We start from the raw sequence: 22,361 nt of genomic DNA on the forward strand, positions 1-22,361 counted from the left end.
CATCCAGTTTGCTGAGTAGAGTATTGGAGGCTATTTTGTAAATGACATTGCCAAAGTCGAGGATCGGTAGGAGAGTCAGTTTTAGGATAGTCAGAGTTTACAGTCTAGCCAGACACCTAGGTATTTGTAGTTGTCCACATATTCTAAGTCAGAACCGTCCAGAGTAGAGATGCTATTCGGGCGGGTGGGTGCGGTCAGTGAACGGTTGAAAAGCATTTCGTTTTACTTGCGTTTAAGAGCAGTTGGAGGCCACGGAAGGAGAGTTGTATGGCATTGAAGCTCGTTTGGGGGTTAACACAGTGTCCAAAGAAGGGCCAGACGTATACAGAATGGTGTCGTCTGCGTAGAGGTGGATCAGGGTTATCACCCGCAGCAAGAGCGACATTGTTGATATAAACAGAGAAAAGAGTCGCCCTGAGAATTGAACCCTGTGGTGCCCCCATAGAGACTGCCAGAGGTCCGTACAACAGGCTCTCCGATTTGACACACTGAACTCTGTCTGAGAAGTAGTTGGTGAACCAAGCAAGGCAGTCATTTGAGAAACCAGATTGTCTAGCCCAGCTGATTTGTACAGGTCCAGGTTTTGCAGCTCTTTCCGAACACCTGCTATCTGGATTTGGGTGAAGGATTAGAAAATGAAATCAGTTCCCCAAGATTCTGATAAGACATGAACTAAATGCATAAGTGATTTGTATTTTTCTTCAACTTTCTGAAGAGCCAATGGTGTGGGAATGCTACTGTCTGTCACATGTCTGCCATTTTGTATAGCCGTTAGTGATGATGCTAATGACAACAGTCTTCTGGTAAATGGAAAGGCTCCCAAAAACCTTCGCAATTAACTGTTAACTGTAGCCCATGTCCAGAGTATCTACACCACAAATGTTTGATTTCTTAGATTTTTCACAGACCTCAAAATGTGATGTGGTTTAAGCATTGTTGTGTACTTCCAATTTAGTCCGTTTTTTTTTTTAAGTTTGATTTTGAGAGCGAAAATTCTGAAAAACGAAAAACAGAGACAACGGAATTTGGGAGGCGAAAAAAACTACATGGAATTCGCCAAAAAATACAATAGATTTTATATGGCTCTAGCGAGGGCAGGCTGTCACTCGCTGCATGGTAGCTTGACAAATGTTAGCATGAGGCCGTAAAGCGCTGTGACAGCCTCCTGCTGAGAGTTCAGTCTCATTAATGTGTTCTGGCAGGCTGGCCCCCTAATCATACATTTACATATGCAATGACCTATATTTGCATGTCAGATCGCACACTGTCCGGCGTGATTAACAACGGGCACCTCCCTGCGTGGAGTCGCCTTGGGTGGTGGGCGAGAGGGAAGGGGAGGGCAGGGGAGGGCAGGGTAGGGCAGGCGAGGGGTGAGCCAGAAATGGGGAGGGTTAGGAGAGGGAAGGGGGAGAGGAGAGGGCCGGAGGGGGTCATTTTTTTGTTCGCCGAGGGGCCGGGCTGCCAGGCAGGATTATGTCAGGCGGGGGCCCCGGCATTAGACACTTCATTAGAGCTAATCTGTTTAGCAGTGGGCAGTGTATGTAAACTTCACAGGCCATTTGCGGCACCTCGTCGCCCCCTGGCCTAGCCTTCAAAGGGCAGCCGGGCAGTCCTGAATGACAGGCCGTCTCATCGCACTGGCCTGTCACACACACAGCCGCTCCCAGCTGACACACACACACACACACACTCACTGACACATATGTGGGCGAGGCGCAGCACCTCGACCCCTAACAACAGAGGAGAGAAGGAGATGCACAGAGAGGAGAGAAGGAGAAGCACAGAAAGAAGAGAAGGAGAGACACACAGAGAGGTGTGTACAGATTGCAGCCTGTGTGAAACATGTGTTAACATTGCCAAAGCAAGTGAAGTAAATAATAAACAAAAGTGAAATAATAAAATAAACAGTAAAACGAACAGTAAACATTACACTCCCCAAAGTTCCAAAAGAATAAAGATGTATATATCTGTATATATACAGTGTTGTAACAATGTACAAATGGTTAAAGTACACAATGGAAAATAAATAAACATAAATATGGGTTGTATTTACAATGGTGTTTGTTCTTCACTGGTTGTCCTTTTCTTGTGGCAACAGGTCACACATCTTGCTGCTGTGATGGAACACTGTGGTATTCCACCCAGTAGATATGGGAGGTTATCAAAATTGGGTTTGTTTTCAAATTCTTTGGGGATCTGTGTAATCTGAGGGAAATATGTGTCTCTAATATGGTCATACATTTGGCAGGAGATTAGGAAGTAGCTTGTCTTCACTTGAAAGCCATGTCTGCCTACGACAGCCTTTCTCAATAGCAAGGCTATGCTCACTGAGTCTGTACATAGTCAAAGCTTTCCTTAAGTTTGGGTCAGTAACAGTGGTCAGGTATTCTGCCATTGTGTACTCTCTGTTTAGGGCCAAATAGCATTCTAGTTTGCTCTATTTTTTGGTCAATTCTTTCCAATGTGTAAAGTAATTATCTTTTAGTTTTCTCAGGTTTTGGTTGGGTCTAATTGTGTTGCTGTCTCTCAACTCAACAAATCCAAGGAACTGAGCCCAATGCTGTCTCAAGTCCAAGTCATCGCGGGTGGGAGTGGAACTGAGCCCAATGCTGTCTCAAGTCCAAGTCATCGCGGGTGGGAGTGGAACTGAGCCCAATGCTGTCTCAAGTCCAAGTCATCGCGGGTGGGAATGGATATTTCACCTATGCTTTTCGTCCCCCCCACTTTGGCTCTGAAATCACCATCACTGACTAATTAACTTGTAATTTATGTAGATTAAGCTAGTAATGTATCAACATTTATGGTTTATAAGTCAGCTATGACATAGCCAAAAAACATTGGATTTCACCCCCCCCCATCTCAAAATTGAATGGTTTTGACCGTTTGGGAGTTTTCACCAGGTGATCTTCTCGTCACTTTGGCACCTCGAAAAACAATTGCTGTCCTCATTATGAAATTACCAAATTTAGCGTGTATTTATAAAAAATTACCATATACACGGATTGTTTAAAACAAAACGACTAAAACCATTGCTGATGGTGAACCTGAACAATCAAAATGAAATCTATTGTGAGCCCCATTCAGCAGGTATAGTCAGATGAGAGTTGTGTCTCCGGTAGCTGACTTTAAATTCGGTAAAACACCAATAAAACAGCGATAGAGGTTCCGCCTCCCACAGAGCACCAACCCCCCACCCCCTCTCCCCTCACTAGCCTCCCTGACCCCCCTCTACTCATCACCAGCCTCCCTCTCTCCGTCTCCTCTCCCATCCTCAGCAAGCTCAGCACCGCCATACAATATTCATCACTTCATCCATCCATCCATCCTTCCTTCCTTCCCTACCCCGCCGGTGTTTCTCTCTCTGGTCCTCTTCAATCTGTTCCTGTACCACGCCACGTTTGCTCGCTTAAAACCCTCTGCCTTGTCTCACAGTTTACATATATATATATACACACACACACACACACACACACACACACACACACACACACACACACACACACACACACACACACACACACACACACACACACACAGATCTGAGCCTGTCACAACCTGCAGTGACAATCAAAACCTGTTTTGAGAATCTCTCCCTCCCACTCACTCAAAGAGCAAACGCACCACTAAAAATGCACATGGCACCAGTTCATCCCCTTTTACCTAATGTATATGCATAAAACCTCCGGGACGTGGCGACATGACATCGCCAGCGATACAGAGTCATTCCCCACACACATATTATACATCTCACATGTTCAGGAGGGGAGGTTTCTGTTCTTCTTTTCTCTTTTCGCAGATTAAACAGAGAAAGTGTGAAATAGACAGAGGACTTGCTGAAAGAGAAGCACTTGTCTGCTGATAGCACAGGGAGCTGGTGACACCTTCATTTGGGGAGGACGGGCTCTCAGTAATGGCTGGAATGGAATGGTATTGACACATCAAAAGCATTGGTTCCTTGTGTTCGATGCCATTCCAGTCAGTATTATGAGCCGTCCTCCCCTCACCAGCCTCCTGTGGCTGATAGAGACACAGTATGGAGGTAGATGCCTAACAGGAAGTAGAATGCCTGGATCTGGATCTGATAGGATGTGAAACACAGCAGACTTAACTGTAAAATCTGATCTTGCATAAACTAATAATATGCATGTTATTAGACCTACTTCTAAATATATATCCTATATTTTAATACAAACATGAAAAGAAATAATGAACTGAAATTAGGCTAAATAGTGAAAAACAGACAGAGGAAATCATTATTACCACAACCTCAGTTATGGAATATGATTCTCATTAGAAGAAGAAAAAAATGAAATAAATTATGAAATCTTCTCTCGTTCTTTCCTTTTCTGTGCACAACCCAATTATCCTTAAATTAGATATCAAACATCTTCTAAAAAAATGTTCCCCCTGGCTATTTCACAGTTAATATTGCACTGGCTTTGCATACAGCAGAAAAACAACAGGACTATTTTTGTTGCGTTAGAAAAAGCGGTTGTTTTGCCGTTTCGTCCCCAGTGTATGGATATGGATTGTCTGGGTGAGTCCATTCACTATATTGTGGACCCAGAAACATCCTTGTGCATGAAGGAGATGGATGAGGATGATGTACGATACTGCTATTTGCACCGTAACAACCTGAATGTTATGACACCCCAATCTCCACCAGCCTCCAGAGTTTCAGTCAATACTAACTCTCTAACCACCATTCATCTAGCCTTTCCTATACTGTATGATCAGGCCTTAGTCAATTTACACATTTGTAGTATTTATAATACTACTACAAATACAGTCATTTTTGAGAATGCATTTCGTTCTGAACTTTACTTGGAATCGACTATAGCCTAAATTGTACTCAACTTAATTAACATGAATTGACTAACTTTTAATTCAAAGTATAGGTCTTGTGTAAATCTGAATGATAATTTGTGAGTTAACACAAATGTAAAGGGATCCTACCTGTGGCTGGAACGAGGGTACTGCTGCCTGCTGGCCTTGTGATTGGGTGAGAGTTAAGGGTGAAAGGTTAAGGTGAAGGGATCCTACCTGTGGCTGGAACGAGGGTACTGCTGCCTGCTGGCCTTGTGATTGGGTGTCCATGTCCATGGTGTCAGAAGATCAGTCACTCACACCTCTGAGGAAACACAAACATAACCTACAGTTAAAATTACAATATCAATCAAAATCAAATTTATTTATAAAGCCCTTCTTACATAAGCAGATGTCTCAAAGTGCTGTACAGAAACCCAGCCTAGAACCCCAAACAGCAAGCAATGCAGATGTAGAAGCACGGTGGCTAGGAACAACTCCCTGGAAAGGCCAGAACCTAGGAAGAAACCTAGAGAGGAACCAGGCTATGAGGGGTGGCCAGTCCTCTCCAATAGTCAGAAATAACTCTGCCATTTCCTGGTTGCTAAAATTCTCATGGTTCAGACAATTTCAGTTTGTGACAAAATAAGCAAGTATAGTGTGGAGAATCATTCTACCATCTAAAACACTGTGAAACAGATTTTCACTAACCAAAAATATATTTTTTTCAGCTGTTTGAAGCTGGTGTACAAAACCCAATGTAAAATCAGCAAAAAAACAAAAAATAAGAACGGGAAGCATAGAAATGGCACACGTATAACAGATATACCCCTTATTTGACTTGCTTTCAATGAGAATAACAGATCTAGAACTCACATTACAACATGAATTTGATGGGTTGGCCAAAAAGCTACCTACTGCGCCTTTAACATTATAGTCACAAGCTCCAATCAAAGTTATCCCAATAAAAACACCTCTCCTTTCCCTCACAGCCAGGTAACAACATACCAGGAAGTAGAACATCCTGTTACCTCAACATTACCTCTCGAGAACTCCTCACTCCGCCATCTAACAGTCCAAACACTCACAGACTACAAACACCACACTCCTGGAGACAGCCTGAGCATTACAGAGCCTGAGACAACAGTGTGTTGCTGAGGTGACTGTTGCCTGGGTACTGTCTGCATCTCTATGGACCTGAAAGCCTTTGTTTTAGAGAGAGAGCGCACACACAACACACACACACACACACACACAGTCTGACCTGCTCTTATATATCTCCAGCACAGCTCAGGTTACACTGGTTTTGGCAGAGATTCAATGTGGGATTGACAACAGAAGACCACACACATACCATCCATTGAGTTCCACAATAACTGTATGGGAATGACATATAAATCACCTTGTAGCAAAAATGTACAGGTCCTTAAATGTAGTCAATTCTGTTTGCCAATGATATTCAAAACGGTGATATCTAAAGTAGTGTGTACAGTGTACTAATTGCTTGTTATAGCTTGTTACAGTGTAATTGCATACCACAGTGCATTCCACTGTTAGTTTCTACTGAATAGCCCCAGGTCTGTGTAGTGCACTTTAAAGTGTTGCCAAGAAGAATATTTTAAAATTCATGTTTTTAAAAAATAAATATTTAAAAAAAAACATGATGCAAAAATCCTCTTCAGACGTGCAACTTGTTGACGATTCCAGGGCTACCTCCCCATGTGTCCCCATAGGATGAGCACACTCCCAGGACAACATATGCTCTGGTGACGATTCCAGGGCTACCTCCCCATGTGTCCCCATAGGATGAGCACACTCCCAGGACAACATATGCTCTGGTGACGATTCCAGGGCTACCTCCCCATGTGTCCCCATAGGATGAGCACACTCCCAGGACAACATATGCTCTGGTGACGATTCCAGGGCTACCTCCCCATGTGTCCCCATAGGATGAGCACACTCCCAGGACAACATATGCTCTGGTGACGATTCCAGGGCTACCTCCCCATGTGTCCCCATAGGATGAGCACACTCCCAGGACAACATATGCTCTGGTGACGATTCCAGGGCTACCTCCCCATGTGTCCCCATAGGATGAGCACACTCCCAGGACAACATATGCTCTGGTGACGATTCCAGGGCTACCTCCCCATGTGTCCCCATAGGATGAGCACACTCCCAGGACAACATATGCTCTGGTGACGATTCCAGGGCTACCTCCCCATGTGTCCCCATAGGATGAGCACACTCCCAGGACAACATATGCTCTGGTGACGATTCCAGGGCTACCTCCCCATGTGTCCCCATAGGATGAGCACACTCCCAGGACAACATATGCTCTGGTGACGATTCCAGGGCTACCTCCCCATGTGTCCCCATAGGATGAGCACACTCCCAGGACAACATATGCTCTGGTGACGATTCCAGGGCTACCTCCCCATGTGTCCCCATAGGATGAGCACACTCCCAGGACAACATATGCTCTGGTGACGATTCCAGGGCTACCTCCCCATGTGTCCCCATAGGATGAGCACACTCCCAGGACAACATATGCTCTGGTGACGATTCCAGGGCTACCTCCCCATGTGTCCCCATAGGATGAGCACACTCCCAGGACAACATATGCTCTGGTGACGATTCCAGGGCTACCTCCCCATGTGTCCCCATAGGATGAGCACACTCCCAGGACAACATATGCTCTGGTGACGATTCCAGGGCTACCTCCCCATGTGTCCCCATAGGATGAGCACACTCCCAGGACAACATATGCTCTGGTGACGATTCCAGGGCTACCTCCCCATGTGTCCCCATAGGATGAGCACACTCCCAGGACAACATATGCTCTGGTGACGATTCCAGGGCTACCTCCCCATGTGTCCCCATAGGATGAGCACACTCCCAGGACTCCCAGGTCAACATAGCTCTGGTGTCTAACCCAAACATGTACATATTCAGTAATGTATGCTGGCTAGGCATCCCGGCTGGTATACTGTATATACCTTATACAGGGTATTTTGAAATACCGACGGTATGACTTTCAATATTGTCCACAAGAAAATAATTATAAATCAGTTGTAGCCAGTCACATGGTATGCTTGTTTACAAAGAGCACGTGGAGCAAACGTGACATGACGAGCCACTGTTAAACAGCACATGAGAGGTGATCAACTTACAATTGAAATGCACTATTAAATGCCAGATAAAAATGTGCCAAATATATTTTCTCCAGCTCAGGGCTCCAGCTATGCATTTGGTTTGCTAACTTGCTAGCTATATGTGGCTAGCTTGAAAAATCAAGCTTTCTTGGTTACAGCAGAGACAAACAATCCCCTCCTGGATAAAGTGTGGAAAGCATTTTGAAATAGTTGTATTACTTTACTTGGGGTGGCAGGTAGCCTAGTGGTTAGAGCGTTGGGCAGGTAGCCTAGTGGTTAGAGCGTTGGGCAGGTAGCCTAATGGTTAGAGCGTTGGGCCAACAAAAAGGTTGCTAGATCGACTCCCCGAGCTGACAAGGTAGAAATCTGTCGTTCTGCCCCTGAACAAGGCCCACTGTTCCTAGGCCGTCATTGTAAATAATAATTTGTTCTTAACTGACTTGCCTAGTTAAACAAAAGTGAAATTTAAAAAATTCAATTGATTTGTATATCTAGCTTGAACTATTCAATAGTTACTGCTGGTGGGTTATTTTTAGCACATTTATAGTTATATACTGAACAAAAATATAAGCATGCTGTTGGTCCCATGTTTCATGAGCTGAAATAAAAGCTCCGCAGACCACGTGTAATCACGCCGACCCTGAACCTCCACATCCGGTCTCTTTCCCTGCGAGATCGTCTGGGACCCGCCATCCAGCTGATCAAACTGTATTTCGGTCTGTAATAAAGCCCTAGTGCAGGAAAAAAAACGAATTCTGATTGGCTGGGCCTAAGTGGGTGGGCCGATGCCCTCCCATGGTCCACCCAGTCATGTGAAATCCATAGATTGGGGCCTGAAGCATTTTTTTCAATTGACTGGTTTCCTTATATGAACTGTAACTTGAAATTGTTAATATTTTTGTTCAGTATAGTTGATAAAGGTTTAAAATAATTTTAAGTTAGGATAGTTAGGATAGGATTTTAAAGTTGGTCTTGTAGCTTAATTGGCTAAGGAGAAGGACCATTTTGAATAGCTAACTCTATATTTCTAAGCTTCTCTTTCAAACTCATGTTTATAGTTCAAAAAGTATATATGGTATAACAAATATTTTGACAACCAATCTAAGTAGGGTCAGTCTGAACATCTCAAAGTTGGTTTGGAGTTGATATCTTAAATTGGTGAAAGAGGATGGGTCTAGAATTCGTCATATTCTTACCATTCTAGTCTATGGCCCTTTTTGCAATTGAAATGCATTGGTATCCGTAACAACGGCTCCGTTTGGGTTGCTCAATGACGAGACATGAGAGAGCTGTTAGCTGATATTAGCTTGCTACTTTTCGTCACTCTAAACTCAGACAAATAGCTGTAACTTTTGATTGGTAGGAGATAATTATGTTCCAAGTCCAGATTTGAATAGCAGAGAAGTACTCCACGATGTCATACACTATAAGTGTTCATCTAAAGTGCTGCGAAACTTGTCAAAATGTCAGTAGTTTGTAAAAAGCGGTTACATTTGGACTCAGACCAAAGGACAGATTTCAGTCTAATGTCCATTTCTCGTGTTTCTTATCCCAAGGAAGTCTCTTATACTTATTGGTGCCCTTTAGTAGTGGTTTCTTTAATTCAGCCATGAAGGTCTGATTCATGCACTCTCCTCTGAACAGTTGATGTTGAGATGTCTGTTTCTTGAACTCTGTGAAGGATTTATTTGGGCTGCGATTTCTGAGGCTGGTAACTCTAATGAACTTATCCTCTGCAGCAGAGATAACTCTGGGTCTTCCTTTCCTGTGGCGGTCCTCATGAGAGACAGTTTCATCATAGTGCTTGATGGTTTTTGCGACTGCACCTGAAGAAACTTAAAAAGTTCTTGACATTTTAAGGACTAACTGACCTTAATGTCTTAAAGTAATGATGAACTGTCATTTCTCTTTGCTTATTGGAGCTGTTATTGACATAATATGGACTTGGTATTTCACCAAATAGTGCTATTTTCCGTATATCACCCCTACCTTGTCACAGCACAACTGATTGGCTCAAACAAATGACGAAGGAAAGAAATTCCACAAATTAACTTAAAGCACACCTGTTAATTGAAATACATTCCAGGTGACTACCTCATGAAGCTGGTTGAGAGAATGCCAAGAGTGTGCAAAGCTGTCATCAAAGCAAAGGGTGGCTACTTTGAGGGAAGACAAAGTGACTCTATGCAGTAAGAGTAGATCAGTTGACGTGTGACAAAAAACAAATAGAGGATCCAGGTAGGTCATGTTTTCTCCCTTCAGCCAGATGAGTGAGTGAGTGAGTGAGTGAGTGAGTGAGAGAGTGAGCGAGAGAGTGAGCGAGTGAGCGAGTGAGCGAGTGGCCTGCCTGGCCTGACGCTACACAGTAGATAGATACAGGCTTCACAATTAGGATGACTCTCAGTATCTGTCAGCATCGGCTCCGTCACACGACCATGACACAAACACACACACAATCCCAACCCACAGACCGGGATACAATACGAACACTCCCTTGCACACACACACAGAGACGAGTCACACGTGTGTGTTGGTGTGTATCCTTCCCTGCGAGACTCTGTCTGTCTCTGTCTGGTTGTCAGGACAGGAGACAGAGGGAGCTCGAGCATTCCCCCATGTAGCCAATTAAAATGCCGCGTTCAGGAGTTGCAGAGTGAAACACCGTCTCCGTGGCGATAGAATCCGGGTGATTTAGTAAAGGTTAATCAGGTTAATTAGCTGTAAATCTGTCGACGTGTCGTTGAGTTGCAGTGTGGCACACGCCAGGGATGTCCGCCATCACCACTATTGTTGTTGGTTTGGTTAGGCTTTCTGGTATTCCGGGTTCATTTGCCTTCGAGTGCCGGGCTTTGAAGAACTTACAGTGTGTTTGCACAACACGATCTCTCCTGGGATTGGGAGCCTTTTTTCCCCCCTCTTCTGAAATGTACATTAACAGCCTCTTTTCAAATAATTAATCAGCATGCAAAAAAATTATAATAATTAGCAGAATTAAAAATAACCAAAGCTGGCGAGGGAGACTACATATCATCAGCTCAGTTCAACGTCTGACTCCCATACAACATGATCTGCTTTTAAATATATGAATAAAGTCATCAAGGACTAAATTACACACCCTGACTGCTCATCCTTTGTCAAATCCATGATGGAAATCCTATATATTCTATCACAAAATAGCCTATATTCATAAGACAAACAGCTGGCTAAGTGACGTAGCCTGGCACACAAAAAAACATCACTTAAAAATGTATGGACGTAACTGCAAAGATTGTGTCTTGAAGATGTTTTTCTTTAGCTGGACCACTTGCTGTGGTCCATAAGCCAGTGAGGATGCCTGCTGTGCTCCAGCCTGACATTTGGCTGGGCTGGAGTGTTGTTTGGGCCACGAGTTACCCTCGCTAGTGGTTATTAACAGTCTAGTCTCCTCTCCTGCTGAGGTTTCAGATGGGGGCTGACGCTAGCACCCCTCTCTTCTCACTGATCCGGCTCCGTGTCAAAATACCCACGAGGCATCTGGGTTCTACATCTCTCCATCCCACACTCTCGTTAACAGGATCAGTTAAGACTGCCAGTTTACATCAGAGCAGGGGAGATGCACTAACGAGGAAAGAACAATTAACGGCCAGCACTCACTCATTCTGGAGGCGCAAACGATGTACGTAATGTATCACTCAAACATAACACACAGTCCAATTCAGTCAAAATCAGTTTCTGGGGCAACACAATAAAAAATAAACAATATTCTGACAAAGAAAATATAGAAGATAAAAGATACTGTTGTCTTGTTATTAAGGTCAATACAAGTCTATTTCAATCCGACCTGTTTAATCCCGTCTTTGATTGCAAATTATCTCTGAGCCTGGTTTTCGGAATTCTGCCTACAAAGACGGACCACTGACTAGTATGAATCAGTTCACCCCCCCAATCTCCCATCCAAACCCTGTCACCTACACCCCTACTCCCTCCACTCTCCCTCATTCCCCAGCCTCTCTCCTCATTAGCCTGATGAGCTGGTTCAGAGTGTGACGGAGCGCAGCGCCGGGAGAGGAAAGGCTGTAGCTCCACTTTCACCATCACTTCCTCCTCTCTCCATTATTCATATAACAGAGAAGGAAACCAGAGAGAGAAAAGGAGAGAGTAGAAGAGAGAGAGAGGAAGAGAGAAGAAGAGAGAGAGAGAAAGAGAGAGAGAGAGAGAGAGAGAGAGAGAGAGAGAGAGAGAGAGAGAAGAGAGAGAGAGAGGAAGAGAGAGAGAGGAAGAGAGAGAGAGGAAGAGAGAAGGAAAAAGAGAAGAAGAGAGAGAGGAAGAGAGAAAGAGAGAGAGAGAGAGAAGAGAGGGAGGAAGAGAGAGAGGAAGAGAGAAAGAGAGAGAGAGAAGAAGAGAGAGAGGAAGAGAGAAAGAGAGAGAGAGAAGAAGATAGAGGGGAAGAGAGAAAGAGAGAGAGAAAGAGGGGAAGAGAGAGAAGAAGAGAGAGAGAGAAACAGAGAGAGACGAAGAGAGAGAGACGAAGAGAGAGAGGCGAAGAGAGAGAGGCGAAGAGAGAGAGGCGAAGAGAGAGAGGCGAAGAGAGAGAGGCGAAGAGAGAGAGGCGAAGAGAGAGAGGCGAAGAGAGAGGCGAAGAGAGAGGCGAAGAGAGAGAAAGAGAGAGAGATTGAGAGAGAGAGAAACAGAGAGAGAGAGAAACAGAGAGAGAGAGAAACAGAGAGAGAGAGAAGAACAGAGAGAGAGAAGAACAGAGAGAGAGAAGAACAGAGAGAGAGAAGAACAGAGAGAGAGAGAAGAGAGGGAGGAAGAGAGAGAAAGAGAGAGAGAGAAGAGAGAGGAAGAGAGAAAGAGAGAGAGAGAAGAAGATAGAGGGGAAGAGAGAAAGAGAGAGAGAAAGAGGGGAAGAGAGAGAAGAAGAGAGAGAAGAAGAGAGAGAGAGAGACGAAGAGAGAGAGACGAAGAGAGAGAGGCGAAGAGAGAGAGGCGAAGAGAGAGAGGCGAAGAGAGAGAGGCGAAGAGAGAGAGGCGAAGAGAGAGAGGCGAAGAGAGAGAGGCGAAGAGAGAGAGGCGAAGAGAGAGAAAGAGAGAGAGATTGAGAGAGAGAAACAGAGAGAGAGAGAAACAGAGAGAGAGAGAAGAACAGAGAGAGAGAAGAACAGAGAGAGAGAAGAACAGAGAGAGAGAAGAACAGAGAGAGAGAGAAACAGAGAGAGAGAAGAACAGAGAGAGAGAGAAACAGAGAGAGAGAAGAACAGAGAGAGAGAAGAACAGAGAGAGAGAAGAACAGAGAGAGATACTTGAATCAGTTATAGAACCCATTGCCCTTTATGGTTATGATAATGCATGCAGAGCAGAATTAGGGCGATACCCGCTAATTATCAAAATCCAGAGAAGACCAGTTAAATTCCACAACAATCCTAAAAGGAAGCGATTCCCAAATCTTCCATAACAAAGCCATCACCTACAGAGAGATGAACATGGAGAAGAGTCCCCCTAAGCAAACCGGTCCTAGGGCTCTGTTCAGAAACAGACCCCACAGAGCCGCAGGACAACAGCACAATTAGACCCAACAAAATCATGAGAAAACTAAAAGATAATTACTTGACACAATGGAAAGAATTAACAAAAAAACAGAGCAAACTAGAATGCTATTTAGCCCTAAACAGAGAGTACACAGTGGCAGAATACCTGACCACTGTGACTGACACAAATTTACAGAAAGCTTTGACTATGTATAGACTCAGTGAGCATAGCCATGCTATTGAGAAAGGTCGCAGTAGGACCGGATTCTCAAGAGAAAACAGGCTACAGGCACACTGCCCACAAAATGACCATATTAGAGACACATATTTCCTTCAGATTACACAAACCTCAAAAGAATTCAAAAACAAACCCGATATTCATCGTTACAACACTGTATACATAGTCTGGTTCATCCTTGGGCCAGACGCCTGAAGGTACCACGTTCATCTGTACAAACAATAGTATGCAAGTATAAACACCATGGGACCATGCAGCCGTCATACCGCTCAGGAAGGAGATGCGTTCTGTCTCCTAGAGATGAACGTACTGTGGTGCGAAAAGTGCACATCAATCCCAGAACAACAGCAAAGGACCTTGTGAAGATGCTGGAGGAAACAGGTACAAAAGTATCTATATCCACAGTAAAATGAGCCCTAAAATCGACATTACCTGAAAGGCTGCTCAGTAAGGAAGAAGACACTGCTCCAAAACCGCCATACAAAAGCCAGACTACGGTTTGCAACTGCACATGGGGACAAAGATGGTACTTTTTGGAGAAATGTAGTCTGGTCTGATGAAACACAAATAGAACTGTTTGGCCATAATGACCATCGTTATGTTTGGAGGAAAAAGGGGGACGCTTGCAAGCTGAAGAACACCATCCCAACCGTGAAGCACAGGGGTGGCAGCATCATGTTGTGGGGGTGCTTTGCTGCAGGAGGGACTGGTGCACTTCACAAAATAGATGGCATCATGAGGAAATAAAATTATGTGGATATATTGAAGCAACATCTCAAGACATCAGTCAGGAAGTTAAAGCTTGTCGTCAATAGGTCTTCCAAAGGGACAATGAAACCAAGCATACTTACAAAGTTGTGGCAAAATGGCTTAAGGACAACAAAGTCAATGTATTGGAGTGGCCGTCACAAAGCAGGAGGGACTGGTGCACTTTACAAAATAGATGGCATCATGAGGTGGCAAAATTATGTGGATATATTGAAGCAACATCTCAATACATCAGTCAGGAAGTTAAAGCTTGGTCACAAATGGGTCTTCCAAATGGACAATGATGCCAAGCAAACTTCCAAAGTTGTGGCAAAATGGCTCAAGGACAACAAAGTCAAGGTATTGGAGAGGCCGTTACAAACCCTGACCTCAATCCTATAGAAAATGTGTGGGCAGAACTGAAAAAGTGTGTGCGAGCAAGGAGGCCTACAAACCTGACTCAGTTACACCAGCTCTGTCAGGAGGAATGGGCCAAAATTCACCCAACTTTTTGTGGGAAGCTTATGGAAGGCTACGCAAAACGTTTGACCCAAGTTAAATAATTTAAAGGCAATGCTTTGTGTTTGGCCGGGTGTGGTTCTCAATCAGAGGCAGCTGTCTATCGTTGTCTCTGATTGAGAACCATACTTTGGTAGCCTTTTTTCCCACCTGTCTTTGTGGGAAGTCAACTTTGTTTAGGGCACTTAGCCTTTGAGCTTCCCGGTTTGTTTTTGTAGTGTTTATTGTTTTGTTCGGCGTCATTTTTATTTAATAAAGAAAATGTACGCTCACCACGCTGCACCTTGGTCCAGTTCCTTCAACAGCCGTGACAGAGACAAGGTTGCAGTTTGAGTCCAAATCTTTTCAACATTTATATCAATGAAATAGCAGACATGTTGGACCATTCTCCAGAGCCAGGACTCACACTATTTGACACAGAGGTGAAATACCTGCTATATGCTGTTGATTTGGTACTTCTATCACCAACCAAAGAAGGTCTTCAACAGAACCTTAACATTCTAGAGCAATATTGACATAATTGGGTCCTGGCAGAAAATACTTTTTTTTTTTTATCATGATTTCCCCCCACAAAAAAAACAGGTGACAGGAACACGAATATAAATTCACCCTGAACAACAATATAACTGAACACACTAAAAATGACTTGTACCTTGGTCTGACCATATCTGCATCGGGAACCTTTAATATGGCAATGAATGCACTCAAAGTAAAAGCCCGCAGAGGATTGTTTGCAATAATTATGAAATGATTCCAAATCAACATCCCAATTAGAATTTGGACTAAAATATTTGACAGTGTAATCCTACCAATAGCTCTTTAGGGAAGTTAGGTTTGGGGACCACTCAATAAACTGGACTTTAAAATGTGGGACAAACATCCAATTGAAGCCCTACATGCAGAATTCTGTCGGAAAATTCAACAAGTCCAGAGAAATACCACAAATAATGCAGGAAGGGCAGAATTGGGCCTCTTTCCAGTGGTAATGTAAATACAGATTAGATCATCAACATTTTGGCTACATCTAAATTCAAGTCCAAATTCAAGTCTGCAATTTAAAGCACTTCAAACCCAAGAGCTGAGCCCAGAAACGAGCCCTCTCAGTCAGCTGGTGTTGGACCTAACCAACCAAGCTGACACCAGCACTGCTTCAAAAGAAAGAATTCCAATAAACAAAATCATGAACCAATCAAAAAGGACTCATTTACAAAATTGGAAAAACGAAACAAAATCCCAAAGCCGACTAAATTGCTTGCTGGCCCTAAACAGAGAAGATGAATTGGCTGATTATCTCTACTCTGTCATAGATACGAAGCAGAGACAGATCGTTACCAAGTACAGGCTGAGTGACCACCGATTGGCAATAGAAACCGGCAGACATAAAAAGACATGGCTACCCAAAGAGGAGCGTGTATGTGGTCACTGCATGACCGAGGAGGCAGAAACAGAGATGCACTTTCTCCTTTACTGTGAGAAATATTCCTCACCAAGAGATTCATTATTCACAGAAATGACTACATTTATTCCAAAATTTAACTTATTAAACCCAGAGGAAAAACTAAAAATACTCATGGGCGAAGGAGCAATGGCTCCTCTTGCAGCCAAATATGTATTTGCCTGCCATAGCCTGAGGGACACTGAATAATAACATCTGCATAGTAAACAGTAACTTACTTATTATTATTGTTATTACTATTATTGTTATTATTGTTGTTGTGATTATCATTCCAAATAGTAATGGTATGGGTAGTAGGAAATAGTTGCGGTAATAGTTGCAGTACTGACAGCGGCAGTTGTGGTAATGACGGCGGTAGTTGTGGTAATGACGGTGGTAGTTGTGGTAATGACGATGGTAGTTGTAGTAATGATGATGGTAGTTGTAGTAATGACGATGGTAGTTGTAGTAATGATGATGGTAGTTGTAGTAATGATGATGGTAGTTGTAGTAATGATGATGGTAGTTGTAGTAATGATGATGGTAGTTGTAGTAGTAATGACGATGGTAGTAGTAGTAATGGTGATGGTAGTTGTAGTAATGACGATGGTAGTTGTAGTAATGACGATGGTAGTTGTAGTAGTAATGACGATGGTAGTAGTAGTAATGGTGATGGTAGTTGTAGTAATGACGATGGTAGTTGTAGTAATGACGATGGTAGTTGTAGTAATGACGATGGTAGTTGTAGTAATGATGATGGTAGTTGTAGTAATGACGATGGTAGTTGTAGTAATGATGATGGTAGTTGTAGTAGTAATGACGATGGTAGTAGTAGTAATGACGATGGTAGTAGTAGTAATGATGATGGTAGTTGTAGTAATGATGATGGTAGTTGTAGTAATGATGATGGTAGTTGTAGTAATGATGATGGTAGTTGTAGTAATGATGATGGTAGTAGTAGTAATGATGATGGTAGTTGTAGTAATGATGATGGTAGTTGTAGTAATGATGATGGTAGTTGTAGTAATGATGATGGTAGTTGTAGTAATGATGATGGTAGTTGTAGTAATGATGATGGTAGTTGTAGTAATGATGATGGTAGTTGTAGTAATGATGATGGTAGTTGTAGTAGTAATGATGATGATGGTAGTTGTAGTAATGACGATGGTAGTTGTAGTAATGGTGATGGTAGTTGTAGTAGTAATGATGATGGTAGTTGTAGTAATAATGATGATGGTAGTTGTAGTAATGATGATGGTAGTTGTAGTAATGGTGATGGTAGTTGTAGTAGTAATGATGATGGTAGTTGTAGTAATAATGATGATGGTAGTTGTAGTAATGATGATGGTAGTAGTAGTAATGACGATGGTAGTTGTAGTAATGGTGATGGTAGTTGTAGTAATGATGATGGTAGTTGTAGTAATGACGATGGTAGTTGTAGTAATGATGATGGTAGTTGTAGTAATGATGATGGTAGTTGTAGTAATGACGATGGTAGTTGTAGTAATGATGATGGTAGTTGTAGTAATGATGATGGTAGTTGTAGTAATGACGATGGTAGTTGTAGTAATGATGATGGTAGTTGTAGTAATGATGATGGTAGTTGTAGTAATGACGATGGTAGTTGTAGTAATGACGATGGTAGTTGTAGTAATGATGATGGTAGTTGTAGTAATGGTGATGGTAGTTGTAGTAATGATGATGGTAGTTGTAGTAATGACGATGGTAGTTGTAGTAATGATGATGGTAGTTGTAGTAATGATGATGGTAGTTGTAGTAATGATGATGGTAGTTGTAGTAATGATGATGATGGTAGTTGTAGTAATGATGATAGTAGTTGTAGTAATGATGATGGTAGTTGTAGTAATGACGATGGTAGTTGTAGTAATGATGATGGTAGTTGTAGTAATGATGATGGTAGTTGTAGTAATGATGATGGTAGTTGTAGTAATGATGATGGTAGTTGTAGTGGTAATGATGATGGTAGTTGTAGTAATGAGTAATGATGATGGTAGTTGTAGTAATGATGATGGTAGTTGCGCCACTCGAGGGCCGAGAGGAAGGAGGGGGAGTGTTACCAATTTATTGTTATTTTTTTATTTAATTTTGTAGTATTATTATTTACTACCATTTAATATTATTATTTGTTATTCTTTATACATTTTATTACAATGTATACTGTATACATTGTTTCTTTGGCAATATTGACACGTCGATAAAGCAGCTTGAATTTGAGAGAGAAACAGAGAGAGAGAGAGAGAGAGGCAGAGAGAGAGAGAAACAGAGAGAGAGAGAGAGAGAGAAACAGAGAGAGAGAGAGAGAGAGATAGAGGAAGGGGCAGATAGAGCGAGAGAAATACAGAGCGAGAGAAATACAGAGCGAGAGAAATAGAGCAATCGAGAGAGAAAGAAAGAAAGAAAGAGAGAACAGAAATATAGAGAAAGGTATAGAGGGATAGAGACAGAAAAAGAGAGGGAGTACAGAAATAGATAAAGGTATAGAGGGACAAATAAAGAGAGGGAGTACAGAGAGAGAGAGAGATGTGACTGTAGCAGTGCTCTGGGTACATGATCTGTGTGAATCAAAGGCCCCTTTGAGCAGCAGAAGACAGTGGAAGTGGTGTGCATGATTACAAGAAGCAAGGAAACCTTTGAATTTGTCTTGATGAAAGCCATAGGCCCAGGCCTCATCTGATCTGATGATGGCTCTGCTCGGCTTTGACTGAAGACACAGAGGCTAATGATAGCAGTCTCAAGATATTAAAGAAGAGAAGCATATTTAACATTCTCCCATTTATTTTAATCACTATTAAAATCATTACTCTGGACGGAAGTGTGTGTGTGTGTGTGTGTGTGTGTGTGTGTGTGTGTGTGTGTGTGTGTGTGTGTGTGTGTGTGTGTGTGTGTGTGTGTGTGTGTGTGTGTGTGTGTGTGTGTGTGTGTGTGTGTGTGTGTGTGTCACCACTAGCGGTCTTTGAGTTGGTATCTTAGGATCTAATGGAAAAAGAAATGTAGCCTCATTGTCTCTCTGGGTGGACGGAGGAGGCTTTGAAACTGGCTTCACAGAACAGTTAGCAACACAGTCAAACACTTTCCACTTTCTAAAGTTCCCAATCAGAATTCAACAACGGATGTTAATCAGATGTTAATCACATCTCTTCCAAATGAACCTCTTCTGTGAACGGCTGTATTAATCATGTAGAGCAATAGTGGACCTAATTGATTCCAAAATGTTAAATAGGCCTCAGGAGGAGTAACCACCCATCCAGGTGATTTGCCTTTATTCATGTTGTCCAATGCAGGTTTGATTCTCATTGAGAGAGATTTGGGCTCTATGTGAGGTGGCTTCCTTTGAGAGAAGACGATTTCTTAATTATGTCACAAAGGACTTTTTCTGGCTTGGTGTGGATTTTCAATGAGGTACAGTTCTTTATAGAAGCGGGAGAATCTTTGATGTGATTCATTTGGGTTCTGATAGTAATTCCCCCGTTTCATATTCAACAGTTGCTGTATCAGCTAATTGATCACTGGGATGGTGACCATGGAAATAATGGTTGAATCTAACTCTGTCTTATCAATAAATTCACTTCTGACTTTGGAAAGAGTAATAGATTGCCTTCAGAAAGTATTCATACCCCTTGACCTTTTCCACGTACTGCTGGGTCACTGATCTACCCATAATGCCACATAATGTTAGTTGATGCCTAGTTAAATAAAAGGTTACACACACACACACCAAAAAGTTATTTATTTTGCTGGCATTTACGCATGTCCCCATTACCAGTAAAACACAATCAAAACCTACTTGCTGTGCTGTTTGGTTGTTCATTTGTTCAGTCGTTTCAGAGAACATTAGCATCGTAGCTCTTATTGCGGGACTCTGAAACAACTGTGAATTGAGCCACATGTATTGTCAACCTTTGTGTATTGAACAATATCCCTGAGGAAAAACAATACTGCGTGGATGTTTTGGAGTCTGATAACTCTGAGGAAAATATCTTGGGTATTGAGTAGACTAATACCTCCATTTCATTGATCCCCAATCGTCAGGTGAAGCTGTACAGTGCAATATGAATGACAATACACACAATAGGCTGACTGGGGAGGTGATTTCACACAGTCACAGTCCCGCGATAAGAGCTACAATGTGTATATATATTTGCGTAAACTCTTCACAGTTGTGTTCTCTGGGTGTCACCGAGTAAACTGATATCCCATTTAATTTCTTCACATTCCAACCTTGTTTAACATTATCTAGTCTAAATATAGCATGATTCCACCAATTGTAACCTTCTGCGTCACTTTCAAAGAGTTACTTTTATTTTGAAGGCAAACCGCAAATTCCACTATTGTGCCTAATCCTTATTGTGGCTAGCTTCACAACACATAATCCGGTCCGGTCGAGCATCACTAGCCAGTTGAAGCTAGCTGGCTGCTTATAACATTAGCTTTGGGCAACAGTGTTAAGTAGCTGGCTAGCTATTTATTTTTATGAACTGAAGTTCAATTTCAATAGGCGAACAACAAGTGGCTACCTAGCTTATACTTATTCACAAGGATTCCTAAATTATTGCTAAGAATAGTGAAAATGACTGCAGTTTCTAATGGTCATTGTTTTCAGGCTGGTTGTATTGGTGCTAGCTAGGTACCAATCTAAAGCAAAAAAATAATGCTTTATTACCAACGCAGTATTGTAAACACATCGTTCGTGGCCGGTGTTTGCAGACTTTTTTTTGTACAGCTTTGACAGTGCTACTGATAGTAGTGTTGGCGCAAGGCTTGCACATGCAAATTCCGAACACACAACATTATATAATAGAACTGTGTTATTTGACATGTCAACTTAAAAGCTTATTTAACGCATCAAATAGTGTTATTTGACTCGTTTAATAGTGTTATTTCACATATATTTTTTGACACGCAAAGACCCAAATGGCGTCCCATACGTTGTGAAGCTAATAGCAGCTCTTCCTGTGTAACTCCAGTAGGGCAACATGTGTACCGGTGCTCGACCAGTCGGCGAAAGCCAACATCCCCCCACGACAGAGAACGGTTGATTTTCAAGGGCAATGAATTCCTTTATCTTAGCGTTGATGGATTTCGCCTTTTAGTCTCGCTGAAATGTTCTTACTCTTTCAAATGCCTGCTCGACTGTTCGATCCACAGATACTGTGGGTTAGGTTAGGAATGCTGTGTTGCACGTGCACGTGTAGGGCCGAATTTTACGTGGTGTCATTATGTCATGTACCTACGTTATATAGGTATGCACGTCAGCTTTGACATCGATTAAACTAGACATTGGGCCGATACCGATGTTGGCATTTTTAGCTAATATCGTCCGATTCCGATGTGTTGACTGATATTTACATTGACGGACTACCAGGGAACAGTCGATTAACTGCCTTGTTCAGGGGCATTGTCAGCTCGGGGATTCGATCCAGCAACCTTTTAGTTACTAGCCCAACGCTCTAACCACTAAGCTACCTGCCGATATATCGTGCATCCCTAGTTACAGAGTTTAATGGCTGTGAGGAACGATCAACAACATTGTAGTTACTCCACAATACTAACATAATTGACAGTGAAAAGGAAGCATGTACAGAATAAAAACATTCCAAAACATGCATCCTATTTGCAACACACACTAAAGTAAAACTGCAAAAAAATTGCCAAAGCAATTAACTTTTGGTCCTGAACACAAAGTGTTTGGAACAAATCCATCACAACGCATTACTGAGTACCACTCTCCATATTTCATCATATTATGGTTATGCTTGTAATAGTTAAAGAACTGGGGAGTTTTTCAGGATAAAGAAGAAACGGAATGGAGCTAAGCACTTTCCACCAGACACTGGGAGATGAATTCACCTTTCAGCTGGACAATAACCTAAAACAAACACAAAGCCTATACACTGGAGTTGCTTACCAAGACGACAGTGAATGTTCCTGAGTGG

The 22,361-nt window shown here is 42.5% G+C and overlaps 1 protein-coding gene across 5 annotated transcripts in view; it reads right to left on the reverse strand.

Moving 5' to 3' along the window:
- Window positions 1–22,361, reverse strand: part of nek7 (NIMA-related kinase 7) — a 171,228-nt gene that overhangs the window by 104,622 nt on the left and 44,245 nt on the right. For all 5 annotated transcript variants that reach the window (XR_008761896.1, XR_008761895.1, XM_055943709.1 and 2 more), the window contains one exon: window positions 5,044–5,131. Coding sequence is in view for 3 of the 5 variants with exons in the window: in XM_055943709.1 (XP_055799684.1) it covers window positions 5,044–5,103 (60 nt within the window). In the remaining 2 variants the exon portion in view is untranslated. The remainder of the gene's footprint in view (window positions 1–5,043; window positions 5,132–22,361) is intronic.

The sequence above is a fragment of the Salvelinus fontinalis genome, chromosome 14 (assembly GCF_029448725.1).
Source record: "Salvelinus fontinalis isolate EN_2023a chromosome 14, ASM2944872v1, whole genome shotgun sequence".
In the NCBI taxonomy this organism is placed as follows: domain Eukaryota; kingdom Metazoa; phylum Chordata; class Actinopteri; order Salmoniformes; family Salmonidae; genus Salvelinus; species Salvelinus fontinalis.